The sequence below is a fragment of the Perca fluviatilis genome, chromosome 6 (genome assembly GCF_010015445.1).
Source record: "Perca fluviatilis chromosome 6, GENO_Pfluv_1.0, whole genome shotgun sequence".
Lineage (NCBI taxonomy): Eukaryota > Metazoa > Chordata > Actinopteri > Perciformes > Percidae > Perca > Perca fluviatilis.
In genome coordinates, this window is record NC_053117.1 from 15,077,445 (window position 1) to 15,104,108 (window position 26,664).

The 26,664-nt window shown below is 40.9% G+C and overlaps 1 protein-coding gene across 1 annotated transcript; it reads right to left on the reverse strand.

The window, feature by feature from the left end:
- Positions 1-1,440: 1,440 nt before the first annotated feature.
- LOC120560949 (zinc finger MIZ domain-containing protein 2-like) lies at positions 1,441-26,664 on the reverse strand. Its single transcript, XM_039803860.1, has 21 exons — positions 26,160-26,664; positions 20,669-20,779; positions 20,361-20,475; positions 19,973-20,181; positions 17,669-17,828; positions 16,748-17,008; positions 16,347-16,506; positions 15,449-15,558; positions 15,188-15,280; positions 12,468-12,657; positions 11,377-11,518; positions 10,112-10,190; positions 9,794-9,925; positions 9,491-9,596; positions 9,169-9,326; positions 8,872-8,939; positions 8,618-8,686; positions 8,012-8,283; positions 6,489-6,661; positions 4,685-4,882; positions 1,441-4,311 (listed from the first exon to the last, which is right to left on the reverse strand). Exons 2-21 carry the CDS (start codon positions 20,716-20,718, stop codon positions 4,204-4,206), a joined length of 2,853 nt encoding a protein of 950 aa, XP_039659794.1. The 5' UTR covers positions 20,719-20,779; positions 26,160-26,664; the 3' UTR covers positions 1,441-4,203.

Consider the following 26,664-nt stretch of genomic DNA (forward strand, 5'->3'; position numbering starts at 1 on the left):
TACCTGTATTCACCCTCAGTCTGAAACACCTCTCCCTAAAAAGCTTAGTCTTGATCTGATTGAGCAGTGTAAATATAAATGTTTTCTTTTTTCTAGTCTGAAAGACAAATGTGATAGAAGCTTAAAATTGACCAGTGCATCTATCGATCAGTGACCTTTAATAATCTTTAATGATCTTTGATGACCTCTGGTTGATGCTCAGATGCGGTTGTGCACGCCGGCACCATGAGGGGAAATTCACCCGTTATCTTGTCACGGTGTGTTGACGTAAAGAACAGATGCTCATGCATACAGTACTATGTGGTGCAGTGGTTCCCTAGATGAAAAGTCAGAGGAAACACATTTAAATCTGCAGTAATGCAGCAGCACTATCCCATCACTGACTATGGCCTCAATAATAAATATTTAGTTAAATTAACCCCTCTCTGAAAGTGTCAAACAAAACGGAACATTATTATCTTTGTAAATAGAATGTATGGCAGAACTGTGTATTGGATTGTACTAAATTTAACAGGTGTACACACAAAAAATACTGGGTCAATTCTAACCCAATTTGTGTAAATGTATGACATATTTAAAACGGCTAAGGACATGTGAAATTTAAGTTCACTCTATACTTGATATGGTAAATGGGCTGCATTTATATAGCGCTTTCTAGTCTTAGCCACCACTCAGTGTTCTACGCTACAGGCACCATTCCCTCCATTCACACACAATGGCCGAGGCTACCACACAAGGTGCCGCCTGCTCATCAGGTAAACACTCACGCACATTCACATTGGGAGCAACTTGGATTATTTCCAGAACAGTTAAAAACATGGCCTATAAAATAATTAAAGAATATTGAGTATTTTATCATTTTATGGTTTAGGCTTAAGACCTGGAGAAAACACAGCATTACACATGTAGAAGATTAACCCACTTATTTTAAGTTGTTAAATATTTTATATAGTTGTTAAGCAATTTCGTTTTTTGCAGCTGCTGGGATTAATAAAGTACGCTGTCTATCTATCGACAGTCAGTGTTTGTTATTACTACTATTCTCACTTAACTTATTAGGCGCTTAATGTGTTGTACTGGTGGATTTTTCACTGTCATCTCATCTGTATTTTTTTTTTTTACATACTAAAGTATGTATTTACAGTATGTAGTGCTCTTTAAATCATCAATAAACATATCAATAAAAAAACATGCCTATTCATTTTCTGTGGGTGGACTAATCATTGCAGCTCTGCCTCTGCTGCTGTAACACTTCATTTTCCCGCGTGGGTTCAATCATTTCTTATATCAGATCTTTTATTTCAAAATGTTTTGATTCTAGTTATTTTTCACGTTTCCTCCTTCAGCCTTGTCTTACATATTTTCCACACCCATACCGAACATTTCATACAGCTTAAACATAATTAGCTGTATTAAAAGCACCACAGGCTCTCCTCTGTGTGCCTTTCCAGTGTGTTTATTAAATTACAAAGGTTATTGTTATTAGCATCATTACTGAATCATACAGTGTGACCATGTACAGATTTATTTTTTCCAGGAAACACCACAACTGTCTGGACTCTAGTCACTTTACAACATACAGAATAATGAGGAGGAGGATGAAGATGAACCCTCTGTAATTATCACATTATACAAACTTGTGTTGATCGAGCTCTGCGGTCTCAGGGCAACAGTTTGAGGCAAAACCAGCAATATTCCAAGCATCTCACAGCAGATTATTTTTTGTCACATCTTTTTCTTCTCCTTTTAAAAAAGTTGCTGTAGTCCATCTTTGTTTTCAGAGGGGGGAGGAGGGTGGGGGTGAGGGGGGGTGGGAGTGAGTTAAAACCCCACTAAAAGGCTCGACTGCAAGACGACCTTCCTTGTAAAAAGCTACAGAGTTCACATTAAAGTGACACGTTACAAAAACTGTTTTCATGAGTCGGGTAACTTTCATATCAAGAGTCTCATATCTGATAAAATCCAGATATGGTTTAATACACTCATTTACACTCAGCCACGTGTACTTAAAGGGGTTTCTATTTTAATTTGTTTTAAATCATATTGTCTTTTTATATTGATTGTATATCTTATTCTTTTCTGTCTCATGTAAAACACGTTGAATCTCCTTGTTGTTGAAAGCTAATGTACCAATAAACTCGCTTTAGTTAAATGTTATTGCACCATGAGCCTCCAGCTGACTACAGCTTATAGCAGATCTTTTGACAGCAGCCATGTTGGAAATCAGACCTGCCAGAAATGTAACCGATCAACCAACAGTCAGATTGTTATGACCCCTTCAAACTGCACTCTTCCTGTTTTTGATCATATTTGGGATAGGTTTACATGGGACATGAAAAACCTGGGTATTGATCGATCTTGCGGTTTACGTGATCATAACAGTATCCAGGTTTCAGATGGTCTTGATTTGGCACCATGTCAGCCTCGATGTTCTGTACCAACACAGAATGATCAGAAACCTGATCAGGTGTTTACATGACACAGGACCCTGTTTTTTATCAGAGGACTTCAGGTAGCTTATCCCGGGTTCTGAAACCAGGATCTGATGTTTACGTGCAACAGATAAACGGGATACTCTTAAAAACAAACCTGATCACAACAGGATACTAGTGCACATGTAAACATGCTCCGTGTCTGACTAACTTTTAAGGATCCTTATAATATTCCTTCATTTGCTCTGTGTTTCAGTGATGATAGTGGTCCACAGCTGCTGTGTATGCGTCCGATTGGGAGTATAATTTGTTTCTGAAATCAGATCTTTAAGCTGTCCCAATGTTATTTACAAGTGATCAGATTTGTGTGTCCAGACATCACCAACCTATATCTGCATGGGTTGCTGTGGTAACGACGTAGGTGTCAGTAACTACGTAGCGACACAACAAACTACAAGTCGTTTCAGTCATTTGTCAAGCAAAAGTAGTGAAAAAAAATCCCCAAATTTTCTCATTCCAATTCCTCCAACGTCTTAGATTTTCTGTTTTTATTTCACAGTAAACTGAATATTTGAGTTTTGGGCTGTTGGTCGAACAAAGGTTTGAAGACGTCACATTCATCTAAGACATTTATAGCTGCGACAAGCCGCTCGGGTTGGGCGGTACACAAACAGTTCCCCACCCTTGGGCGGCCACCATTTTTTGTCCCAGGAGGCTAAAATGTGGCATGGTGGTCAAGTGTTTTTGAGGTTCAGAACCAGATCATAAGTTAAAAACACAAATGATTTGTTGTGTTTTTAAGTCACTTATAAGATGAATTGTTGTACTACTAAAATATTATTACCACATAATCTTACCAATAAGAATAACAATTAAAAATTATTTTCCTATTAATTATCTGTAGTTCTATGTTTAAAATCAAAGCTCAACTCCTGGAGAACAAAAATATAATCCACGGTAGGAAAAGATTTCACAGGAAAAGTCTCGACCCTCCATGAGACGCTGTGGCTGAGTGTAAACAGTGCATCTTTGTAGCTTCCCGAGACATTTTCTCGACTCAACAGTTCCTCTTAGTTAGCCTTCAGTGTCTCCAAATATCTCAGGTGAAAAACAAAAAGCATCATGGCTGTAAGAACAGATGCAGACTGCCCCTTTAAAGCTCATCTTCTACTTTTTATACCATTTACAATTTAAACTTATTTGGACCAGAAATATTCTGGCTTTAAAGGACCACACGTCTCATTAACTACAAATCACATTTACGTCTCGTCATTGCTGCTTTGATCTAAATAAATCTGACGAATCATCTCTCTGCATTTTCATAGAAATGACCTGAAACCAGATGGTTGTCTGGAAGAAAGAAAAAGTGTAATAGCTAATGGATGATTAGCTCAGCAGTCACGTGTACGTGTGTGTGTGTGTGTGTGTGTGTGTGTGTGTGTGATGTGTAGTTAAAGTAGCTGTGTGGTCGTCACCAACTTTAAATAGTCTGAATGGCTCTCTGTGAACCACGACGGGGAATGAAGGATGAAGCATCAAAATACAGTTTCAGAGGATTAAAAAAACAATAAAATAAAGTTACCATCATCGTCAAACATCAAAGAGTTTTTCATATTTAAAAGTTGTTGTTTGTTGTTTTTTTTGTTTCCTTCTTAATGTTCGCTCCATCCTGTGCAGACGGCGGTCACGTTGGACCGCCGGTCATTTTGGCGAGCGAGGAGAAAGAGAGTTCATATCTTACAGTAAAGTTCTGTTTAAATTCTGGAGGTGTTCAGTTGTTCTCGAACAGGGACAGCAGGTCGTCGTTGTTGTTGTTCGGGAGATCCGGAGGTCCGAGGTACGACAGCAACTCGTCTGGGTTGGTCAACTCCGGAAGCAACTGCACAAACAAACAGGTGAGTTAATGTGAGCTAGGAGCTGATGAACAAAACACATCTGTAAAGTAACTACAGGAAAGCTGTCAGACAAATGTAGTGCAGCAAAAAGTACAATATTCCGCTCTGAGATGTAGTGGAGGAAAAGTTAAAACTAGGAGAAAATGGAAATACTCAAGTAAAGTACCTCAAAGTTGTACTTAAGGACAGTACTTTAGTAAATTTACTGAAACCTACAGAGGCAGAAACATCAAACATTTCTGAAGATGACACTGAAACATGAATAGAATAATAATTTTACAGTTATTGTAGTCGAGTTAACCTTGGTTACATAATTAAATATGAGAAACTAAATATAATCTACTGGTTTCAACTCACGTCCAGAGAAGGTTCAGGAACCTCCGCAGACCCCCCGAGGCCGAAGGAGCCATCGCCTTGGAGACGGGGGTTCTGGTTGCTACGCTGCATCATCTGGTGGCCGCCCCCCATTTGGGAGTTGCCGTGGAGACCCTGTGACTGCTGCTGGGATAGAGGAGCACCATGGGAAGTGGAGTCCAGTCGGCCCGAGACTGACATCTGAGGAGAGGAGAGGAAAGAAGGAAAAAAGGGATGAGAGAAAGGAAGGTAGGTGAGAGGAAGGAAAGAAAGGAGAGAGGAGAAAAAAAGTAAGAAGGAACATAAGGAGAAAAGAGGGGAGAGGGAAAGAATAAAAAGGTAAAGAAATATAAGAAGAAGGAAGGAAAGAAGCAGGGAAGGAAGGGATAAAGGAAGGGAAACCGTGCAAGAGAGGGAGGAATATTTGGGATCTTTGGTTAACTGAGTGAATTAGGGCTGTCTCAAACTATTTTTTTTTTTAAACGATTAATCTATTATTTTTTCGATTAGTCGACTAACGATTCATTTTTAGATTAATCTAACGATTAATTTTTCAATTAGCGATTATTTTCCCATTGCTCAATTATTAACAATTTACACAAAACTATTTTCAATAAGGTTCAAATCTCTATTTATTAAAATTGTTTAACACTGCACTGTTCAAGTAAAATTAATTTGTAGTGCAACCTGAAGCCAGATGTAGGCTATCAATCCAACCACAAAATAAAGTCACTTTCAGGAGGAATACAAAAATAAAAACTTAACAGAGCAAGTGCAAAAAGAGTAGCCTGTATTTGCTTTTTTTAACAGTAGGTAAAATAATGAATATGCTTTTGTTTAACATCCAAGCTCTTCTCCCTTTAATTTAACTTTAATTATGTGTATCTAAAGGCTGGTTAAGCACTGTAGGGAGGAGAAGTTGGACAGTTTTTTTTTGTCTCGTTCCAGTGATAGGCACATCTGGATGATGGCGTCGGATATGGGTTAGCATGTTAGATGTATTTCCCCTCACATACCCAACAACTGCTGAACAGCGCCGACACACAGTCCTCGTCTTATCCACCACTCTCTCGCCTGTAGCCTACTACTGGAACTGACCCCAAGACAGACGTTTTCGAGGCGGGGACGGCATTAGACAAGAGGACGTGACACGGGAGGCTCCAGGCTGCAGCCATACAGTCTCGAAGTTTTCCCAAACTTGCGATCTTAAACAGGCCGGCGGGGAACTCTTGTGGGTTGCCACCACTCGCCATACTCGTCCTTTCGTGCTGCGATCTCTGACTCACTCACTGGACCGTCGACCTGACAACAAACTGCATGCAGGCGGAGGAGCTCGGCTAGCTTCAGAGCTAAGGCGGAGCTACAGATTAGGTGCCCCTAGAACCCACGTATCTAACAGTAGTTCCGCATTACATTAATTAATTTGCACGCAAGTCTTATTTATTTTATTTAGGGACGCATTTACGTAGTCGATGACGTCAACTACGTCGACGAATCGTCCCAGCCTTAGAGTGAATGTTAATAATCTTCCCAGCGCTGTGTCAACACAGTAGTATGGTCTGGCTACATCGCCTATCTATTCTGGGATAGGGGGAAAACGCTCTTGCCGGTTTGTATTTTTTTTTAAACCAATCACAACCATCCTGGGTGGGGCTAAGCCCCGATAGTAGAGATAGCGAGAGGGGAGGGACATCTGGCGTGTGTCAGGCTTTATCCCAGCAATCTACATCCTTGAAGCCAGACTAGTTCTTAATAAAACATCAAGATGATGATGATGATGATGATGATGATGATGATGCTACTGTACCTGTCCAGCCAGAGGGTGTGGGGGAGGTTTGTCGGGGGTGAGGAGGGCACTGGAAAGCTCAGACTGGTAGGAGAGAGGGGGAGGACCGGGGGAGGAGAAGTCCCCCCCGACCCCCGGAGTCCCAGGACCACTGAAGTCTGAGAAAGCAGCAGACTGACTGGGATAGGACGGAGCTGAGGAGGAGACACAAACACTCATCAATACAGCCGATCACATACATTTAATAATTACTGAGTAGTCAAATGTCTCTCCACTTTCTGGATTTAAAGCATTATTCCACTGTTCTCACATGTTTAAACACATGAGTTACAAATCTCATCCCATTTCTATTAAAATCCATTTATCCTTTCAGCTGCTGCAGTCTTTCAGAGATCCTCTGATATTATATATTCTAAGACCAACCAAGTTTCATTACCTACTCTGTCAACAGGAAGATACCATAATGTCATTGATTATTGGATGGACACTGGATACAGCACATCCAATAATCAATCCTATAGTGGAGGTGGTAATGGGATTTGTTTTTTTTAAATCCATAAAATAACCTCATTTACTTTACATTACAGACGCAGTGGAAGTTCTGATCCTGTGTGCCAGTGTAAATTGATAATTTATCTCTTGTTATATGCCAAATATATGTGAAAACAAAAATAATGTTTTGTTATTGTCATATCAAAATCCCTCTCTTTGCTCTTTTTTGTAAAAGATGATATCTTTGATGACTCATCTTATACTTGGGGGTGAATACATAAATCTATCCAGGAGTGGAGCTGGGTAGTGATGTTTGCTTGGTGGTCACACTTGGTATTGCAACTTCCATGTTCATCACGTAGAGCTGCTCTAAAACGGTAAATAAATGTTTCTAAACATCTCAAACTCTCTGAAATAACTCTTTAATATCATAATTTAAAAATGTAAAAGAGCCAAATTTTTTTTTTTTATTATTTTCATATTTGTGGGGAGCCAACAGGAAGTCAGATCTCTCGGCCAGAGGAATTCTCGTTTTACATGCTTTTAACTGCGTTGGCTGGAGAATGACTCTACTGAGCATGCTCTATGGGCCCAAAAAACATGTGAGGAAGCAAGTGGAGGCATCTTCTTATCGCTCAGTGAGCCACTTAATAGGAATGAAAGGGGCACCATCTCTGAACGCCACATCCAGTTCTCCTTCATGTTGTAGTAGCAAGCAGAGTAATATCATGGCTCAGAGGTGTGTGTGTGTTTGGATCTCTGTCGGCAGAAACTTTGATTAGATTTTTAAAGAGTGTGATTGAGGTCTGATTTATAAATTTCTCCCTCATCCTCAGCAGGTGAGGGAGTCGATCAATCCCTCCTAAGCCACACCTACTTTGATTGATCCAATTAGATCACTCAATTTTTATTAAATTCCTCAGTTAAGTATGACCCACCCACAAGAAGATGAACATTTTCACTTACATTTAAATGTCTCTTCTTCTACAAAATATTAAGTGTGTGCTTAGACTTATTACAATGGCAATCTCTGTTAAATCCACCCTGTGTACCTGGTCCGGGGTAGTCCGGTGTGTTGCCGTTATTGCTGCCCCCTGCAGGTAGGGGGGGGTAGGGCATTGGGGAGGAGGTAGCCGATGAGGAGGCGGGACCTAGTGATGCAATCATCTCCATGACGCTGGGCAGGACCATATGACTCGGGCTGAGCGTCCGACAGCGCTTCAACACCGGACCGTCCAACTCCTCCTTCACATGGATGTCCGGCTTCACGGGAACTGGCTTCCAGCTGCACACCGGGTCGATGGTGATCTCCTCGTACTCCGAGCTGAGGGGAGAGGGGGAGAGAAGGGGGCGGAAGAGGAGAAACTGTTAAAAAAGGCAGAGCGACAGAGATCAAAATCAAATCACGGCTGCTCACAGAATGATGGAAAAAAGCCAATTATTGCCAGACTTCTTTATTAAAAACGACATTAGTTTGTTTAGCTGCCGCTATCATTCTGGGACCTAGGAAATATGGTGTCGCCAAATTAACCAGGACTGAAGGCTTAAGGACTGCTACTTTAAAATATACTATAGCGTAATAATATAGCGTTACAGTACTTAAATATTTCAGATATTCGCCACACTACAAAGTCAAATTTAAAGTCGAAGTTTCTTACTTCTGAACGTAGATTAGGATTCCCAGCATGTATTGATCCACCTCCAGACCCTCCAACAGAGCTGTTTTACTACACACGCGCGCGCACGCACACACACACACACACACACACACACACACACACACACACACACACACACACACACACACACACACACACACACACACACACACACACACACACACACACACGTTATAGAAGACATAAGAAATATGTATAAATACTTTTTTATAAATAGTGTGTGAGTGACATACTTGCACACAGGGCATCTCCATGTTCCTCTCTCACAGTTGAGCTGCAGGTACGACTCCAGATCAAAACACTGCAGACAGACAGAGATCGATCAGTGCGTTTTCATAAAATATAAAAATAATTTAAAAGCCACTTTATGTAGATTTTTGTGATTCTGAATCACAACAATGATTTTCCTTTAAAGCATCTTGATTTTCTTTTTTTTGTATATAGAAAACTGTGATGATTACGGTTAAAATCAGGGCTGTTGCTCTGACATCACAGTGTGTGGAGTGTTCTGATCGGCTGTGGCCTCTGACCTGTATGTGTCTGCAATCGTGACCTCTGGAGGGCAGCTGGATGCGGCGGAAAGTGATCGGACATTTCAACGAGACTCTGATGGCGGTCTGCTCCACGCCGTCCTCTCCGTTTAACCCAGGAGTCCCGGGTATTGAACCGCTGCTGAAGTTCCTCTTTACTGAGAGAGACAAATTAATTTAAGAACATGCGACTCCAATAATAACACACAAGGAAGAGTTACAAGTAAGCATGATCAGCTCATTTTGTCTAATAGGACCAAGTTTATTAATATGTTGACTGACAATGAAATCAACCAAAGAGATACTAAGTTAATTAACTTACTCTTGGTGACACAATGCTCTGCAGGCAGCAGCCTCTTCTTCATCAGACCCTGAAGCACCGAACGGACCGACGGACGATGAACCAGCTGGAGGACAAACAGGTGAGACTGCAAAAAGAGACACACACACACACACACACACACACACACACACACACACACACACACACACACACACACACACACACACACACACACACACACACACACACACACACACACACACACACACACACACACACATTAAATTAAATCTGAACAGGAACTTAAATTTACATAAATAAAATATCTGTGTGAGTTCTTACGCAGCAGCAGGCAGTGACAGTGATCTGGATGGTGTTCCTGCCTGGTTGACAGACTTGCTTCAGGTACAAAGGCTTATGGGAAGTTTTGTTGTCACCTCGCTCGATGGTGAGAGGAGTCGCGTTCACACTCACCTGATAAGGGGATGGAGAAAGAGGTTAATAAAAACAGAACATCTCACTGCAGAAATAAGGAGACTTTTAGAAAGAAAGCACTGATTTTCAAAAAGCAAAAGTCTTTTGACGTGGTTTTTCCCCAAAAGTTTCTAAAGCTAAAAGAAAAGTGTGGAGATAAAAGAAGGAGAAAGATGGAGGTCAGACCTGGACGGAGGCGGGCCAGTTGGTGTTCATCTGTCGATCCTCGTGGTGGTAACACTTAAACTGGAGCTCCAGGTCTGGTCTGAAGAGAGAGAGAGAGAGAGAGAGAGAGAGAGAGAGAGAGAGAGAGAGAGAGAGAGAGAGAAAGAAAGAGAGAGAGACGTTAGAATTAATTAAACATAACTTTCCTCTCCTCATTAACATTAGCCTCCCTTGTAAAATCCAGCCTGCACATACGGAGTACATTTACTAAATACTGTACTTAAAAGGGGTGAGCAGTTTTCTTTTGGTGTCATTGGTCAAAGAAATCCATAAAATCGTTCAATGTATTGTAATTCAAGTGTTCTGAGAGAAAACAAGACTTCAGTACCTACTCTTGGCTCCGATTTAGAATATCTAGCCTGTAATGAGACTTTGGCCAGTTACAGGTCATTTCAGAGAGAGGGCGTTTCTACTGGCTGTACTACAAATGCAGATGTGTGTGCACCTCGCTTCATATAGTGAAAGCCTGATTATAGGCACACAAAGTTGCTATTCCAGCATTGGCAACAACACTGCAAAGCAACCCAAAAAAGGAAGATGGACTTGACGGTCTAAGACAGTCTGACAATAAACGTAATAAAACAAGTGTCAGACCAGCAAAGCGATTCAGAGATGGAGAGAAAATGTTGCCAATAATTTAGCCTTCTGCTAACCATAGCCAAAGACTCACGGTCATTCTCAAAGAATTGCTGTAATATAACGACATTGGGATGAAATGAATGAGTTCTCGTACAGTACTGAATGAAGGGATGGACTGAGGAGGGGGGAGAGCTGCAGGATGAGGGCTGCATTTTTCAATTCTGAAGTTTGTTTAGCCTTCTCAAAAATAAAAAATGCAGCTCTAAGTACAATTTTAAAGTACTTTACTGCACTACATAACGACAGTTTTAGTTACTTTATAGATTCAGATTAATTCAAAATATAATCAACTAATACATGTTGTATTATTATAGATTAAACTACCCAGCAGTGTAATATTATACATATACAATGAGCTCCACCTTTATCCGCTGTAACATAAATGCATCAATAATTATAATACAATAAGATAACACATATTCTGTTCTTTACTTTTGGTACTTTTAGTATATTTTGATGGTAATACTTTTGTACTTTTACTCAAGTAAAATTTTGAATGCAGACTTTACTTGTAACAGAGTTACACTGTGCTATTAATACCTTAACCACAAAAAAAAAACAGATAAACTAACTGTGCGTGCTTGTACCTCATGATGAGAGTTTTGTAGACAGAGTCTCTCAGCTGGAAGACGTGGTTGCTGACAGCCAGGTTGTGCTCTAATCTGAAGGGCTCTAGGACCACACCGTCACGCACTGGGAAGGTCAGCCGCAGGTCGTCGCTAGGGTTACCTATTAACAGGAAGTCAACAAAAGGTCAGACCACAGGCCCTCAGGAAGTGTGCTCAGCCTTGCAGCCAATTCTTTTCAGTGGCCACTCACGATATTGCAATGAATTAAGGCCTCTTTACAGTCGTCATTTTGACGTCATTTTGACGTCACACGACAATGTGACGTCAAAATGACATAGATCTCGCTGGCGCGCCAGAGGTCGTGCACCACTCTTTTTTCTTTCAGCGACGCATGACAAAGCGAAAGCAGGATGCATGGATGAGTTCGAGGACTGCAAATCTCTCTTGTAAACTTACTGGGTTAAGAGGAGTTCTTTTATGGTGAATGAAAGGCTTGATCTGACGAAGTAGGTCATCGAATCGTTGTGCAGACATTCTGAAGTATTCAAAGTGCTTCTCTTCGTCTATCATCCTCAAGGATATTGAACTCACCATATTTATGTCTGGCGTTATTCAAAGGACGGCAGGAAGGAAGAGGGCGGCACCTTCTTTTTCTTTGTTTCTTTGTAAGCAGGCTCAAGAGCAGCTGTTCTTCCTCATCCATTGACTCCAGTACCATCTTAGCCACTGTTGACATTGATGTTAATGCTGCTACCAGTTCTGCCATTGTTGACCTTTTTCTTCTAGTCCGTAGAAACAGAAAAGTCGGTAGCCTTTCCTCAGTTGCGACACCTAGTAGAAGACCGCAACTAGTGTCGCGACCACCACGCGCTCCCATAACGTCACACTGTCGCGCGACAGGTCGGGACCAGGGAGTATATTTAACGCTTTACAGCCCCCCAGGTTATTTAAATGATAATAATGATGTTCTAAGTTTTAAAAGGAACCTGATACTTTGACTACTTAAAACTGTAAAATGGAGACAGAATCTGATAGAAGCACGTGACTTGTATTATTATTGATGACATGTATGTGTGTGTGTGTTTGTAAGTATTTAGGTGTGTTTGTACCTGTAGGAGGAGGCGGGGGCAAGCTGGCCATGTTGGGTTTGATGTCAGGCAGGAAGGAAGAGGGCGGCGGCTTGACGTCACTGTTCCCGGGCGACATGTAGGGCGGGGCCATGGAGCTGCTGGGGGTGATGGGAGGGGTCGGGTTTCCAGGAACTGGGGAGGAGGGGTAACCTGGCAACCCTCGACCAGGCTGACAGAGAGAGAAAGAGAGACGGTTGAGTGTACCAAACAATGATGTTTGGTTTAGTAAACTTCTTTCATTATTATTGTGGTCACGGATAGAAATGTTTGGAAATGTTTTTCATCATTTATTTTGAGATATTTGTGTGTAGAGAGTTGATATAGATGCTGCATGGATGCCATGTTGCCAGAATGGAAAAGAACAATCAAACCTCCCTTAATCTCACCTTAAGCACTGATCCAACTTCCAACTATCTGCTGATTCCAATAACAGTGCTCTCTTTTCCCCAAAATCATTTTATGTAATGCAGCATGAGGTCAGTGACCCAGTGTGAATTCAGTGTTTTCTACATCCGTTACATTTAATATATAATAATTCAAATTCAACATGGATCAGGTCAGTATCTGCACTGATGTACTTAAGTACAAATTTGAGCTACTTATAGTTTGAGTATTTAAATTTTCTGCTACTACTATTCGGAGGTAAATATGGTATTTCTTTAGTGCACTACATCTGTCTGACAGCTTTAGCTACTTTTCCTTTCCGTACTCATCCCCTTCCAGTCATGTGAAAACCATGCATCTCCAGATGTGTTGATTTTAAATGTTTGTAATAAAATAAAGGATAAAGTGTTGCTTTATGTGTTGAGAAAATTATCGTATGTGGTTTTCACAGGACAGCGACGCTACAAACATATAATGATCTTAAAGAAGATGATGCTGTAGATTAAACTACCCAACAGTATAAAGGAGTAATTAATCCAGAAACATCAGATATAATAGGAAACACAGGGAACATTTTACTGCACAATCAATACTTTTACTTTAAGTACTTAAACTATATTTAGCTGCCAATACTTACATACTTTCCTTCAGTAAGGTTTTGAATGCAGAACTTTAACTTGTAGTGGAGTATTTCCACAGTGTGGTATTAGTACTTTTAATGCAGTAAAGGATCTGAATACTTCATCCACATATGATTACATGTTTGTTGCAGGTCATTAATAAGTGTAACCAGAGGATTACACTGAGGACTGAGGAGGATGTATTATAGGGCTGAGTACCGAATTCAATACTTTTTAAGTGCCGACTGAAACAGCTGGATTTTCCACCCCAGGGGGAGAGAGCGCTCTGCCTTTTTATCACCACCAGTTTACAGACATGGCTTTACTGATTGGTTATCACCTGTGACCTGAGCCAATAAACTAGAGACAAACCCACCAAACAAGAGAATTTTCTTTTCAAACATAGACTTAATATTTACAACGCACACCGTCTCTCCCTCTCTGTCCGTGGGGCCTAGAGAACTGCTGTTGTGTAAACTGGATGCAGCGTTTTCATTTCATTTGTTTTCGGGGTCCGTGTGCTTTTCTTTTTGCATGGTTTCTGTATTTGCAGCGTGTTTGATAAATGCTGCGCATGTGTTATCAAATTAATGAAGATGTTTTCTTAAAGTGATGGTTCGGAGCAATTTCCCCCTAGGGTCCTTTGCACCATGACCTCGAGCCAAACACCCCCCAGAAGCTTTTTTTCACCTGGGTCGAACATTGGGAGAGTTAGCGTAGAGTAGCGTTATCAGCTGAATAGCTTAGCGCAGGGGCTAATGGATCCGAAGTGTCTCTTAACATTACCCCACTAATAATGCCCGAAATGATACCAAACAGCTACAGTAGTACAAATAGGTTATGCACTCATAAAACGATGGATTGGAAAGTTTGTAAGTACACCAGAAGTCTATGTAAATAACACTTGCCTGCAGGCTTCTGCTCTCTGCTGTTGCTGCTGTTACTACCGGGCAGTAAGAGTGCTTAGGGCCGTCTACAAGTTACAACACCGAAAAGAGATGCAACAAAAATATTTATTAATTTAAGGATTAAATAAGGTAATGTCTCCAAACTTACCTCAATTATAACTTGTCTCCTGCTAGTTATTCGACAGCACTTACTTTAAAAAATAAGTTAAATTAATAAATATTTTTGTTGCATCTCTTTCGGTTTTTGTAATTTGTAGACTACGCGTCCTAGCGCACAGCACTAACAAAAACAGCAGAGAGCAGAAGCCAGCAGGCAAGTGTTATTTACATAAACTTCTGGTGTACTTACAAACTTTCCAATCCATCTTTTTATGAGTACATAACCTATATGTACTAGTGTAGACGTTTGGTATCATTTCGGGCATTATTAGTGGGGTAATGTTAAGAGACACTTCGGATCCATTAGCCCCTGCGCTAAGCTATTCAGCTGATAACGCTACTCTACGCTAATTCTCCCAATGTTCGACCCAGGTGAAAAAGCTCCGGGATTGGGGGTTTGGCTCGAGGTCATGGTGCAAAGGACCCTAGGGTGAAATTACTCCGAACCATCACTTTAATTTGCTTGTGTTTTGTCTATTTGCGTGTATTTCATTAAGTTGCAGTGCGTTTGCCCCCGTACTGATGTGATAAAATATTAATCTGTAAAAAGAAGTAGTGGATAAAGAGTAGAATATTTCCTTCGGAAACGCGCACACACGCACACACGCACACGCACTCGCACACTTACCCCAGACGGTTGGTTGAAGGAGTTGTACACACCACCGGCGCCCCCTGTTGTCAGAGTGTTCAAACCTCCACCCTGACCGTTAAACTGCTCCTGCTGCATAAACAACACTTTTCACATTAATGTGGATAACTGGATACTGGATACAAAAATATACAAAACACACACAATGTGTAAATATAACACGCGCACACATAACCAGAAGGCTGCAGGTTCGAGTCCATTGATGCTGACTGAGTAAACAGCTCTGTTAAAGCTCTTCACCTTGTAGTACTGTGAGTTGGGGGGTCCTGAGGGGGGGTATTGTGGGAGGGGCATCTTATGGGTCTGATAATTGGGGGAGGAGCCAGAGCGCTGGGGGGCGGGGCCTGGACCTGCAGGTAAACAGACAGAAAAGATCCTGAAACACCAAACCAAAACTCTGGACTTTGATGGAGCTAGGCTAGCAGTTTCCCCCCTGCTCCCAGTCTTTGTATTAAGCTAAGCTAACATCGGACTCTGGAGAACACCACCATTTACCTAACTAATGTTATTCTGTCTTTTATATTATATACATTATAATATGTTTTCTTCTTAAACATGTTTTTATTTGAATTTGTTTAAACTCACTGGTTTTACTTCCGTTGTGTGGTACTTTTTCTAACTCATTTTTTTCATCATTTTTATTAGTGATGGATGAGTTTGTTTTTAATGGATCTAAAAGCCAATTTTTACATGGAAAACAACAAAGACTGAACTGACTGACTAAGCAACTTATTCTTAATATTATAATTTATTTTTATTAAAATGAATACATTTTATTTATAAAACACAAAACAACAAAAGTGCTTAACAAGGTAATAAAAGCATTATAAATGAAGCAAAAATAAAACAATAAAATAAACTGTTATTTATATATTTGAGCTACTATACAACTATTAGAAAAAGGGACCAAATACAACATAGATGTAAAATTGTGTTCAAACATAAGTGTGATGTATTGTAACAGAGTTAGCGTTAAGCTAATTCTCACCTGAAACATACAGAGACCGAATGATCAGGACACAATATACATTTTTGTGCTTAATGCTAAGGGTCTGATGCCATGACTTTTGTCATATTCCGTACAGATTTTAAAGCCGAAAAGATATTGATATTAAATTAACAGCTGCAGACGTCTCACCTGGATGGTACTGCATGTTGGGGCTGGTGTAGGGACCAGGGCCGGCGTGACCGCCTCCACCTGATCCTGGAATTGAACCTCCGCCGCCACCAGGACCTGACATCACGTTCACGCCTGGACCAACTGGAACGCCGTACTGCTGAGACATTCCTGGGAAAGACTGACGACGAAGGAGAGGAACAAAAAGAAGAATAAATATTTTTTGTTATGTTGAAATAATTAAGCTTTAGTACACGTTTGGAATAAAAGGTAGTAAATTGAATATTCACAAAACACAATGTGATAAATTGTAATTATTAAATATCAGAGTGACAAGTTTTTATATAATCAGAAATTATGTAAAACAAAATGTGATAAAAAGGTTTAACCAGGTTAAACTTTTATCAAACCCCCAGGCTTACCTCAGAATTGTACGGCCGTTTGAGGCCCTGTGGGGGCCTCAGGTGGCCCTGCTGTAGCCCGGGGCCGTAGTTTGGGTGCTGAGGGTGCTGAGGGTGCTGAGGGACCCTCTGGGGGCCACCTCCAGGTCCGTACATGGGGCCCATTGAGGGAGGGCCCCTAGTGGGCCCAGGCCCGGGGCCCATACCTCCGGGGGCCATGCCAGGGGGGCCACGGGGGCCAGAGTGGGCCATGAACTGGTTGTTATAAGCCTGACCTCCCATCTTACACAGACACACACACACACCAAGAATATGTTAACTTGGTACACTATTATATATTCTATTTTCCTCTTCATGTTTAGAATCAAGTGAACAGTGAATGTATCTACTACTACAAGTTCTCACAGTGGAATTGTCAGTGGTTATGAAACAAAGGATCATCTTATGGGGGCTATATGAGGGTGCTGAATGTCTTTATTTTTACATAGAATTGCTTGGTTTCTCCCAATAAATCGTGATTTATAACCTACTCCGGAATCAATGCATTAATCACCGTATTCACATAAGAATGTAGCACGAGTAGAGCGCTACATTTCCTTTTTATCAAATTTATGAACGATTGTCAAAATCAGAAGGGGGAGGAGCTTAGAAACAGCTGTTTGTGGCTTGCAGCGGACTATCCCTTCATTACCCTGTCATTTCCCTTCTGCCAGTGGATTGCTACAATTAACCACGAAAAGTAAGAACACAAACAGGGCTGTCCGTTGTTCTGAAACAACAGCTAAGCCATAGTCACATTATGTATCTCGGCCAATAAGGTTATTATTTTTGCTATTTTTTCTTAAACATATTGCAAACATAGGTGATGACTTGTGGCCCGCTTCAACTCTTTTGTCTGTGTGGAAAAAATGGGTCACCCTCCACCCCAACCTATCTCCTCACCTGTCCGTAATTCATTTCCTGGTTTTGTTTCTCCTGAATGGCGGCGACGGTTGCCGTGGCTGTGGCGGTTGCCGTGGCAGCTGCTGCAGCAACAGCGGCGGCGGCAGCAGCCTGAGTGAAGTCAGCAGAACCTCTGGAGCCGCTGGGGTTCGACTGGTAACTGAAGATGGAGTGAGTGGAAGGCCATATTTTATATTTTGTTATTTTGATTGATTACTTTTATTTCCTACACAGTGAACATGAACATCTTTATTTCTGCCTAATACTTAGAACAAATAATGTAAGGTAAATTAAAACATGCAGTTTGATTGATAATGTAAATATCCTGTAATAACCTTTTGTCTAAATACAGTTAAACTTCTGCATCTTTGTTCATCATATCTACTCAGATTTTTCTGCCCCATCAGAGTAATTGATAACACCTTTTTTATTTAATTCTACTTCTTAAAACTTTCCAAGGAAGCTTTCTGCATAGAACTACATAATTTGGACGCAACTGCACTACTTGATCAATAAAACAGCTAAGCTACTAAAAAGCTATTTGATTCAGAAAACTTGCTTGGACTGAGCTTTCATTTTAGTCTTTTTCATCTCAGCTACACACTTGAGTTGGGTCGAATTCCGGTTTCACAGGTCCCGTCCCGTGTACCAGGCTAAACTGGTTTTATTTTATATTAACTGGTTAAATCTGCATTTGTCATTTTGACACCTTCTGGCAAATTAAAAAGTACCTGACATTAGCAACCTGCACCGACGGCATCACGGCACTAAATCCAACTTGTATTGCAAGCGTGTTGGGCAGTAGCATTACTAGTTAAAGTCCTTCTCAATAGCGTTGCGGTTTTCCAGAGCTGTATAGTAACGAAGTAGAACTACTTCACTACTCTACTTAAGTACTAAAAGCTGGTATCTGTACTCTACTGGAGTATTATTTTTTTTCTCCTACTTCCACTTTTACTTGAGTACATATTTTCGATGAATGAAATTCTTTTGATTACATTTATGTGCTGCATCGTTACTCGTTACTGTTGTGAATTCCTCACGCTACGGAGACTGTGTAGGTTACAGTGTGTGGACATTAGTTTAGTACGCTAATTACGTAATTTACGTAAGAAATCCCCGAGATCACGTCGTGTTTCTTTTCATTACGGTTGCCCGTTCAGAAGTCAGAGACGATGTGAGTTCGTACTCTAGTTATTGTTGCAGCAGAGTAATCTATTCCTGAGTTGTTTCAGTCTGCAATGAGTCCTGAATGTTAACCGTTTGACCCTGTGATGTGAAGCTGCTAGTTTATCTGGATGTTGCTAGCTTGCTAACTTTCCACTACATCACACATGTTACTAGCTAGTATGTGATACATTTTTGGGGCTTTAATCGTTACTGTGCTGGAGAGGATGTTCATTTTACTTGCACAGTGTGATAATTGTACATTTAATTTCAGTATTTGTTAATATGTTATTTTTAATATAATATATTTAATATTTGTTAATTCCTTTGGCTACAGCCTTGGCTAAACATTTGACATAATATAAACAATATGATATTCAAACTTTTGACTGCTTTCTTTAATAACTACATAACACAATACTTGTACTTTTACTTTCCGTACTTGAGTAGTACATTTTAAAATAAACTACTTGCAATACTATGGGTATCTAGTACTTTATACACGTCTGCTGTTTTCTGAATCAAATAGCTTTTCAGTAGCTTAGCTGTTTTATTATTCCATTTGCTGTAGTGTCCACACAAGCTTTCCCCGAGCATTCTGAAGCTGGGGTGACAAAATGATATATGGTGGAGTAAGTCTCAAAGAAAACTAAAACTGTGCCGCAGATAGAAACTTTCTGGATTTCAAGCTGACGAAAAAAGGTAAGCTTAAAAGGATGAGGCAAATAGTAAACACCTAAACCAAAGACGTTATTATAACCTCACTGCAGGAAAAAAAGTAATTGCTTAGAGGTGCATTACTGCCACTATGTGGACTGGAGTCTCTTCTCTCTCTCTTCAGTCTCACTCGGGAGCGGCTGAGTCAAGTGTGACAACTAGTGGTATCTAGGCACCTAGTTCGGTATACCGGTCCAGTCTTTGGCTTCATTAACCCGGTTTGAAAATGTCTGTGTGACGCTACAGCTGCAGACACCTGGCAATGTTCTCAAAACCACATCTGTGGTAGTTTCCGTTACAGTACAGTAGGTGTCTCCAGGAACACAAATTGCCGTGATGGCGCGCGCACACACACATACACACACACACACTAACAGTGTCACTGTTGTGGCTGGTAACAAGACAAACACCAACACCCACCTCCCTGTGTATCCCCCCGGTCCTCCAGCGTATCCCCCAGTTGTCCGGCCGTACATCCCCTGGTTCATGTAACCTTTGCTGGGCTCTCCGTAGCCCTGCTGACCCATATAGCCTCCGTGACCCCCGGCCATGCCTGGACCCCCGGGGCCCTGCATCATGGGCCCCCCGCCTGGGTTGGCTCCAGGCCCCATCACCCCTCCACCCATACCCTGATAGACACAGAAAAACACACATTTCACATCACACGCCTTCTTGAGTTAAAAAAAAACAAAAACCGTTAAACAGCACTTCATAAAGTGATCAAAAGTGTGTGTCGTTTCTCCATCCGTCCAAATGACTACTTAATTGTTCTACTTCTTCTTTTCCTTCCTGTTTGGTGATGTCATACCTGACTGGCCGAGGGATTGGTCACTCCCCAGACGGTTGTTACCACGGAGAGGGATCCTGTTGGCTGATTGGTAGGGTGCTGCCAGCTGGAGGGGTCATATGGGTACGAACCCTCACTACACACACACACACACACACACACACACACACACACACACACACACACACACACACACACACACACACACACACACACACACACACACACACACACACAAAGAGAGTCAGTGTGTGTGTCACACTAAAACCAAAATGATGATGATTAAGAGATCAATACATTCATTTTAGAGAGTGCGTGTGTGTTTGTACCTGTGTGGGTTGTTACTCAGTCCAGCCTTCATTTGGTTCAGAGGGTTCATGGTGGGAGGGGCTCAAGGCTCGCCGGGGTTCAATTAGACAGACAGAGAGACAGACAAACTCCTGGAAAGAGAGACAGAGAGTCGATTAATTATCTAAACTAAATTTATTTTCCATAATGCCTTGAAGTGATGAAAAACATAAAAAATAAACCATCAATCTCTTAATATTCTTTCTGATTTTGCCAAATTAAACTGAAAACATGTTGAAATTTGAAGAAAATGCAATTCCCACAATGCCTTGCAGGACAGTCAAAAGTGTGACCAGTAAAACTGGTGCACAGGGCCAAACTGAGGGACCACAGATGAAACATAAAGTTACACTGCGTTTGTGTCTGAGCGCCGGTTACGTGACTGGCTACTGCAGCGTAACATCGGTTTGCGTTACTCCAAAATCTGAATCGGCTTCAACTTTTTGCTTTTCTTTTGCCTGCTCCCTCTGCATCCCCCAGCACCACAGCCGAAGTGGACTACCCACATCTAACTATAAATCAAAATTTGGAGCATTGAAATGAATGGGAGGACCGGCTGATCTAGTCTGAACACAGCCTAACTGAGACCAAACAAACACAGACACTAAACAAACACTCAAGCAGACTAACATACTAACATATGTTAGACTTAGTGATAATCCGATTGATTATAAAAATCTGTCATATTGTCTCTACACTGCAGATTAACGCTGTCAGGACTAACAGCTCACTTGACATAATAATGGACAAAGCATTTTTAGTTATTACTAATTTTTACTAATTTCCAGGTTACTAATAACCTGGAAATTATTCTGGATATCCCCTCCTACAACAACAAAGAAAACACAGAGAGGATGTCTGGTCAGTCTAGATATGTGTTATAGACTCACACTGATATTTTTTCCATGGTAGCCTAATTAATATGAGTAACCAGATTAAAATGACATTAAAAGGGATAGTTTAGATCTTTTGAAGCAGGGTTGCATGAGATACTTATCCATAGTCAGTGAATTACCTATAGTAGATGCCGGTTGGCACGCCCCGTTTGGAGGCAGAAGTACCGACACGAAAGCTAAGCAATGTAACATATCTTAAGACACCTAAAATAATTAATATCAGTTTAACTGTACGCTATATTTAGAATATTTTCACTGCTTTACCTTACTGTCAAACAGCCCTTTACAACGGGAAACTCAAGCAGTTATCTCTGCTCTCTTCAAAGCCACCAGACTCCTTTGACAAAAACAAGTCATTTTAGCTTGCAGAACACTGGACTTGCTGGTCTACTGCTGCCTCAATCAGTTTGTCAGTTGTGTTAGATGGGCCTTTTTTTAGGTGGCTAAAATATATTTAGCTGTTGCCCCTGTCCACAGCAGCACATTGCTTAGCTTCCGTGTCTTAATAACTAAAAAGGCACAATGAGTACGATTTTCTTAAAAACAATGTATAGACTCACACAAAAATAATCCCTTTTAATGATCACTTATGACCCACTAGAAGTGTGTGTGTCAGTGTCTGTAACTGCAGATACCCTGCTCTCTGCTTGTATTTTCTTATTTTGTTGTGTTTTTGTTATTTCTGGAAAAATCAACCTCTATAAAAACATAGCGACAAGGTGCCAGATTCTAAGCACGCATCCAAGAGGAAGCTACAAAAAGGGCAGACACAGCGCCAAAAAATGCAAATATAGAGAGGGGAAGCTGCAACGGACAAAAAATGTCATTGTCGATTAATCAATTAGTTGTTTAGTGATCAAACTGTAACATATGAATGAAGTGTTTTAAATAACCAATAATTTACAAGTGATTATTTCATGTAAACTCTGATTAACCAACAGGTGATTCACTCAGCTTCAACAATCCTGGATGTTGCTGTCATTGAATGCATCATCGCCTTCATCCTCTAACATTTCTAACATGAATGAAACCTGAGTCACAACTGAAACTGGTGTTTGGTGAAGTGATCAAACATCACACGAAAGACCTCAGAATACTGCAGTATTTCTACTTTACTGGATACTTCCTCCATCACTGGTTAACTGCAGGTGAATTCACAATCTGCAGCTTAAATGAATTAACTTTTAATTATGGATCAGTCTGGACCGAATTCAGTAACGTGGTCATGGTGACGCATTTTATTCTCGAATTTAACAAAATGTTTTGAAGTTTCTCCTCCTCCTCCTTAGCATCAACAGCTGAAGCTCATGGGTATTGTAGTTGGTTTAGAGAATCCCCTAATGTGTCAGAAACAAAGTGTAAATAACTCAAACTGGTGGTCAACTTTATGATCTATTATTGACTTCTGGCTTGAAATGTAGAGTGGGGAAATGTTCAGAGTTATTGGTGGTTGATTAATTAACCTGACAAGTAGTATGGTGACTTCTCGTTGGAAATATTTACATATAAGTAACTTATAAAAACATTTACAGTTCAGTTGATTACTCACCACTGTGTTGGTTTAAGTAAGCTGAAAAAATCCACTTTCTATTGATTCAAATATCAAAACAATCCCGAGTGATACTTCTTCCTCTAATAAACCATCTTCAGCTGAATATAAACAGAAAGCAGTTTACAGAGAGCAAATTAACCAGAAGAAAAGCCACTTGACCAGCTTAAATATCTACAGTAGATTAACTCTGCTAGTGCTTTCAACCTGTAAACCTAATGGTCTTCATCTTAAAGTCGGTGTTTGTCCCTGGAGTTTATGAAGAACTATTGACAATACAAAACTGGAATTACTTTTACTGGGCGGGTAGCTTCTGATAAAGGTCACATTTAATTGCCCAATTTGTCAATGGTATGACGTTCACTATGAGACAGTAAAAACAGGAAATATTCAGTGAACTTCTTTCAGGAAAACTGCTTCATTCGTTTGAGCTACAAGCACGCTGTTCACTATTTAGTTTTAAGACTTTTATTGTAAGATTTATCTATACCAATTATACTCGCAAATATGGTTAAATCAGCGATCAGAAAATGAAAACCCCTTTTGACCAATCAGATGACAGAACGAAGTGGTCCCCAACAGGGACCCCAGAATAAAATCTGATTGGTTACAAGATAATTAAATGGAGAAAAAAAAAAACTTTAATTTTTACAACTTTTCTCTAATGCTTGCTTTTTTTTTCTTGTAAAACACTGAATACTTTCAGTAGAAAATACTTTATTTTAGACCTGCAACAATTAGCTGATCAATTAATCAGCAACTTTTCTCATAAATCGTGATGTGGGGATGATTTGCTACAAAAAGGTAGCCTGACGTGGTCATACTCAGATTCTAGTCAGAATATGAACTTCCCGACCTCGAATTTTGTGGGCGGGGCTAAGTTCGGCTGGCATCCAGGCTAACAAAAAGGTGCAAGAAGCCCAAAAACATCCAATACAGAGAAACAATTATCATACCATGTACATTTGCTTAACTACGGTATTGAAAAAATGTGGCAAATGTAGCTATAGGAGGCAACTCTGTAGCCCTGCCACAAGAGTGTCTTCAGAGAGGATGTTCAGTACATTATTAAAATGATCATGGTGTGATATTTGTGAAGATATGTACTAAACAAAAGTCCCTTTCACACATACAATGCAACCCTAAACTGATCTAGTCATTAAGTGTGTTACCAGAGGAGCTGTATGTGAGAATATGTACTAAACAAAAGTCCCTTTCACACATACAATGCAACCCTAAACTGATCTAGTCATTAAGTGTGTTACTCAGAGGAGCTGTATGTGAGAATCAGTTGGACTGGACATTAAACGGAGTGTATCCTGCCAGCTCCCTAGTACAAAGTCAGGGTAATGTCCGATTGAGCCCATATGTTTATAGGTCAGGTAATTGTCTGGAGAATTCACAGTGAGCGAGTGGGTGTGCTAATGACGTTTCTATCATGCTGCTGGCACAAAATTGGAAGAAAACAAACATCCAAGGGTAAAGTAGAAGGGTGATATAGGCTACACAAAGACACCAACGTAAACTATGCAAAGGATACATGAATCAGGGGATGTACGGCCAGACACCTGGAGGACCGGGGGGATACACAGGGAGGTGGGTGTTTGTGTTTGTCTTGTTACCAGCCACAACAGTGACACTGTTATTGTTTCTCTCCGTCTAACCGGAGAGACCACGAGATTTAGGAACTTCTGTTGGTAAGGGACGACGCCAAAATTGTCAGACACATTTTAGTAAGAACATTGAGACACTCAGTTGTTAACGATCAAATTACAAACTGGCTACGTGACCGCATCATGTTCTGCCTCCTGCAGGCCCTTGCCAGGTGCCACCCCTCATCTAAACAGAGTATTTCCAGTACGTTAGTATGGGTCTGACAGGGACAATCTCCTGTTGTGTGCTACACGTGAGAAAGGAAAACATTTGTAGGAAAGTTTTCCCTTTCTCACATGTAGCACACAGACCCATTCTAACATACTTTTTTTTCAAAAGAGAGAGTTTGCTAAACATATCTCCATTAATAAATTGTTTACAGTCTCAATTCATATAACGCATTTTGTTCAAAAGTTTCTATTGCTAGGATCATTGTAACATATTAATAATATTGTGTAATACTGTAGACCGTAAAACCGTGATACGGTTTTCGTACCGTGAAAATCTTAACCTTACACTGTGGGGAAGTTTATCATTAAAAATGTTGTTGAATGAAAGAATAGCGATATAACAGATGGTCACCCAGTTTTGTACTTTAAACAATTCCTAATAATAATAAACAATATCTTATTAAATTAGAACACAGTGTGTTTAACTGTGTAACGTTATAAACTAAACAGGTTACACTGGCTAGCCAACAACTACCTAACCCCTCCTACCCTGAGCCGCGAGCACTATACACAAGCACGCGCCTGGTATAATGTTATGGCTAATGTTTGAAAAATAACGAGATAAACAGAGGTGTTGTTCTGTTCCGGTTATCTCGTTCTCATGTCTCCGTCTTGGTGAACTCCTTCGAGAAAATGACAGAGTCTGAGGAGACATTTTGAGATTCCTTGTAGTGTTGCAACCAAGTATAAGCCAATGCTAACAGACAGAAATGAGGCTCCTCTTTCGCACCGCTGTTAGCATTTGCATGCTAACGAGACAACAACCCTCCGCGTCTAAATCAGCCTAAATACTCAACCAAACACTGTTATTCAAATGGTCACGATACGAGAATACTAATATGAGATAATGTATTACATCTACCGCGTCCATTGAGAATATATTACAACTATACAGCTGTTACAAAGCTAGCCTGTTAGCCTAGCTAGCATCAACGGGTTGTGACAATGGAATGCTACGAGGCTAACAGTTAGCCACCAGCTAGCTTCTTCCTCCAACACAAAACATTCTTAGCTAACATGTGGATCCACACTAAGCAGTCCGGACCGTGTTTAAATAAGCGATACATTCCCAGTAACATAAACATATGTATCTCACACACGGACACGGTGAGCAGAAATGCTGTTTTCCCGAGAGCCGACCTACCTCCTGTAACGTTAACGTTACTTCCCCGGTGTCCGAGCCCTTCTCCGGGGCTCCGCAGTCTGAGCTCCTTCGGGCCTCCCGGGCATCAAGGACCGAGCGCACCTAAAGCCAGTACAGTCCACCACTACAGCCGAGAGAAACCACCTCAAAGACTCCCCCAAAATAGCCACAAAAATCCCGACGAAATCCTGCAAGGAGGCCGAGATTCAACCCAGGAGTCCCGGCTGTAACTCCAGCCAGCTAGCCTTCCCTGCCGCCCGGCCTCTGCGTCTGATTATCCGGCTTCAGGAGGCGACACCATTCCCGCAGCTCCAGGATTATTAAAGTAGAAATAAATAGAATATAACATTAATAACTGAGGTTAACTGTTGTGTGGAGTTTGACGTTAGCTTCAGTGTGTTTTCTCTGCATCGCTGCCGGTGTTGAAATCAGGCAGGCGGGGGGGTGGGGGGAGAAGAGACACCCACACAGACAGAGAGAGAGAGCGATCCAGACAGACAGACTG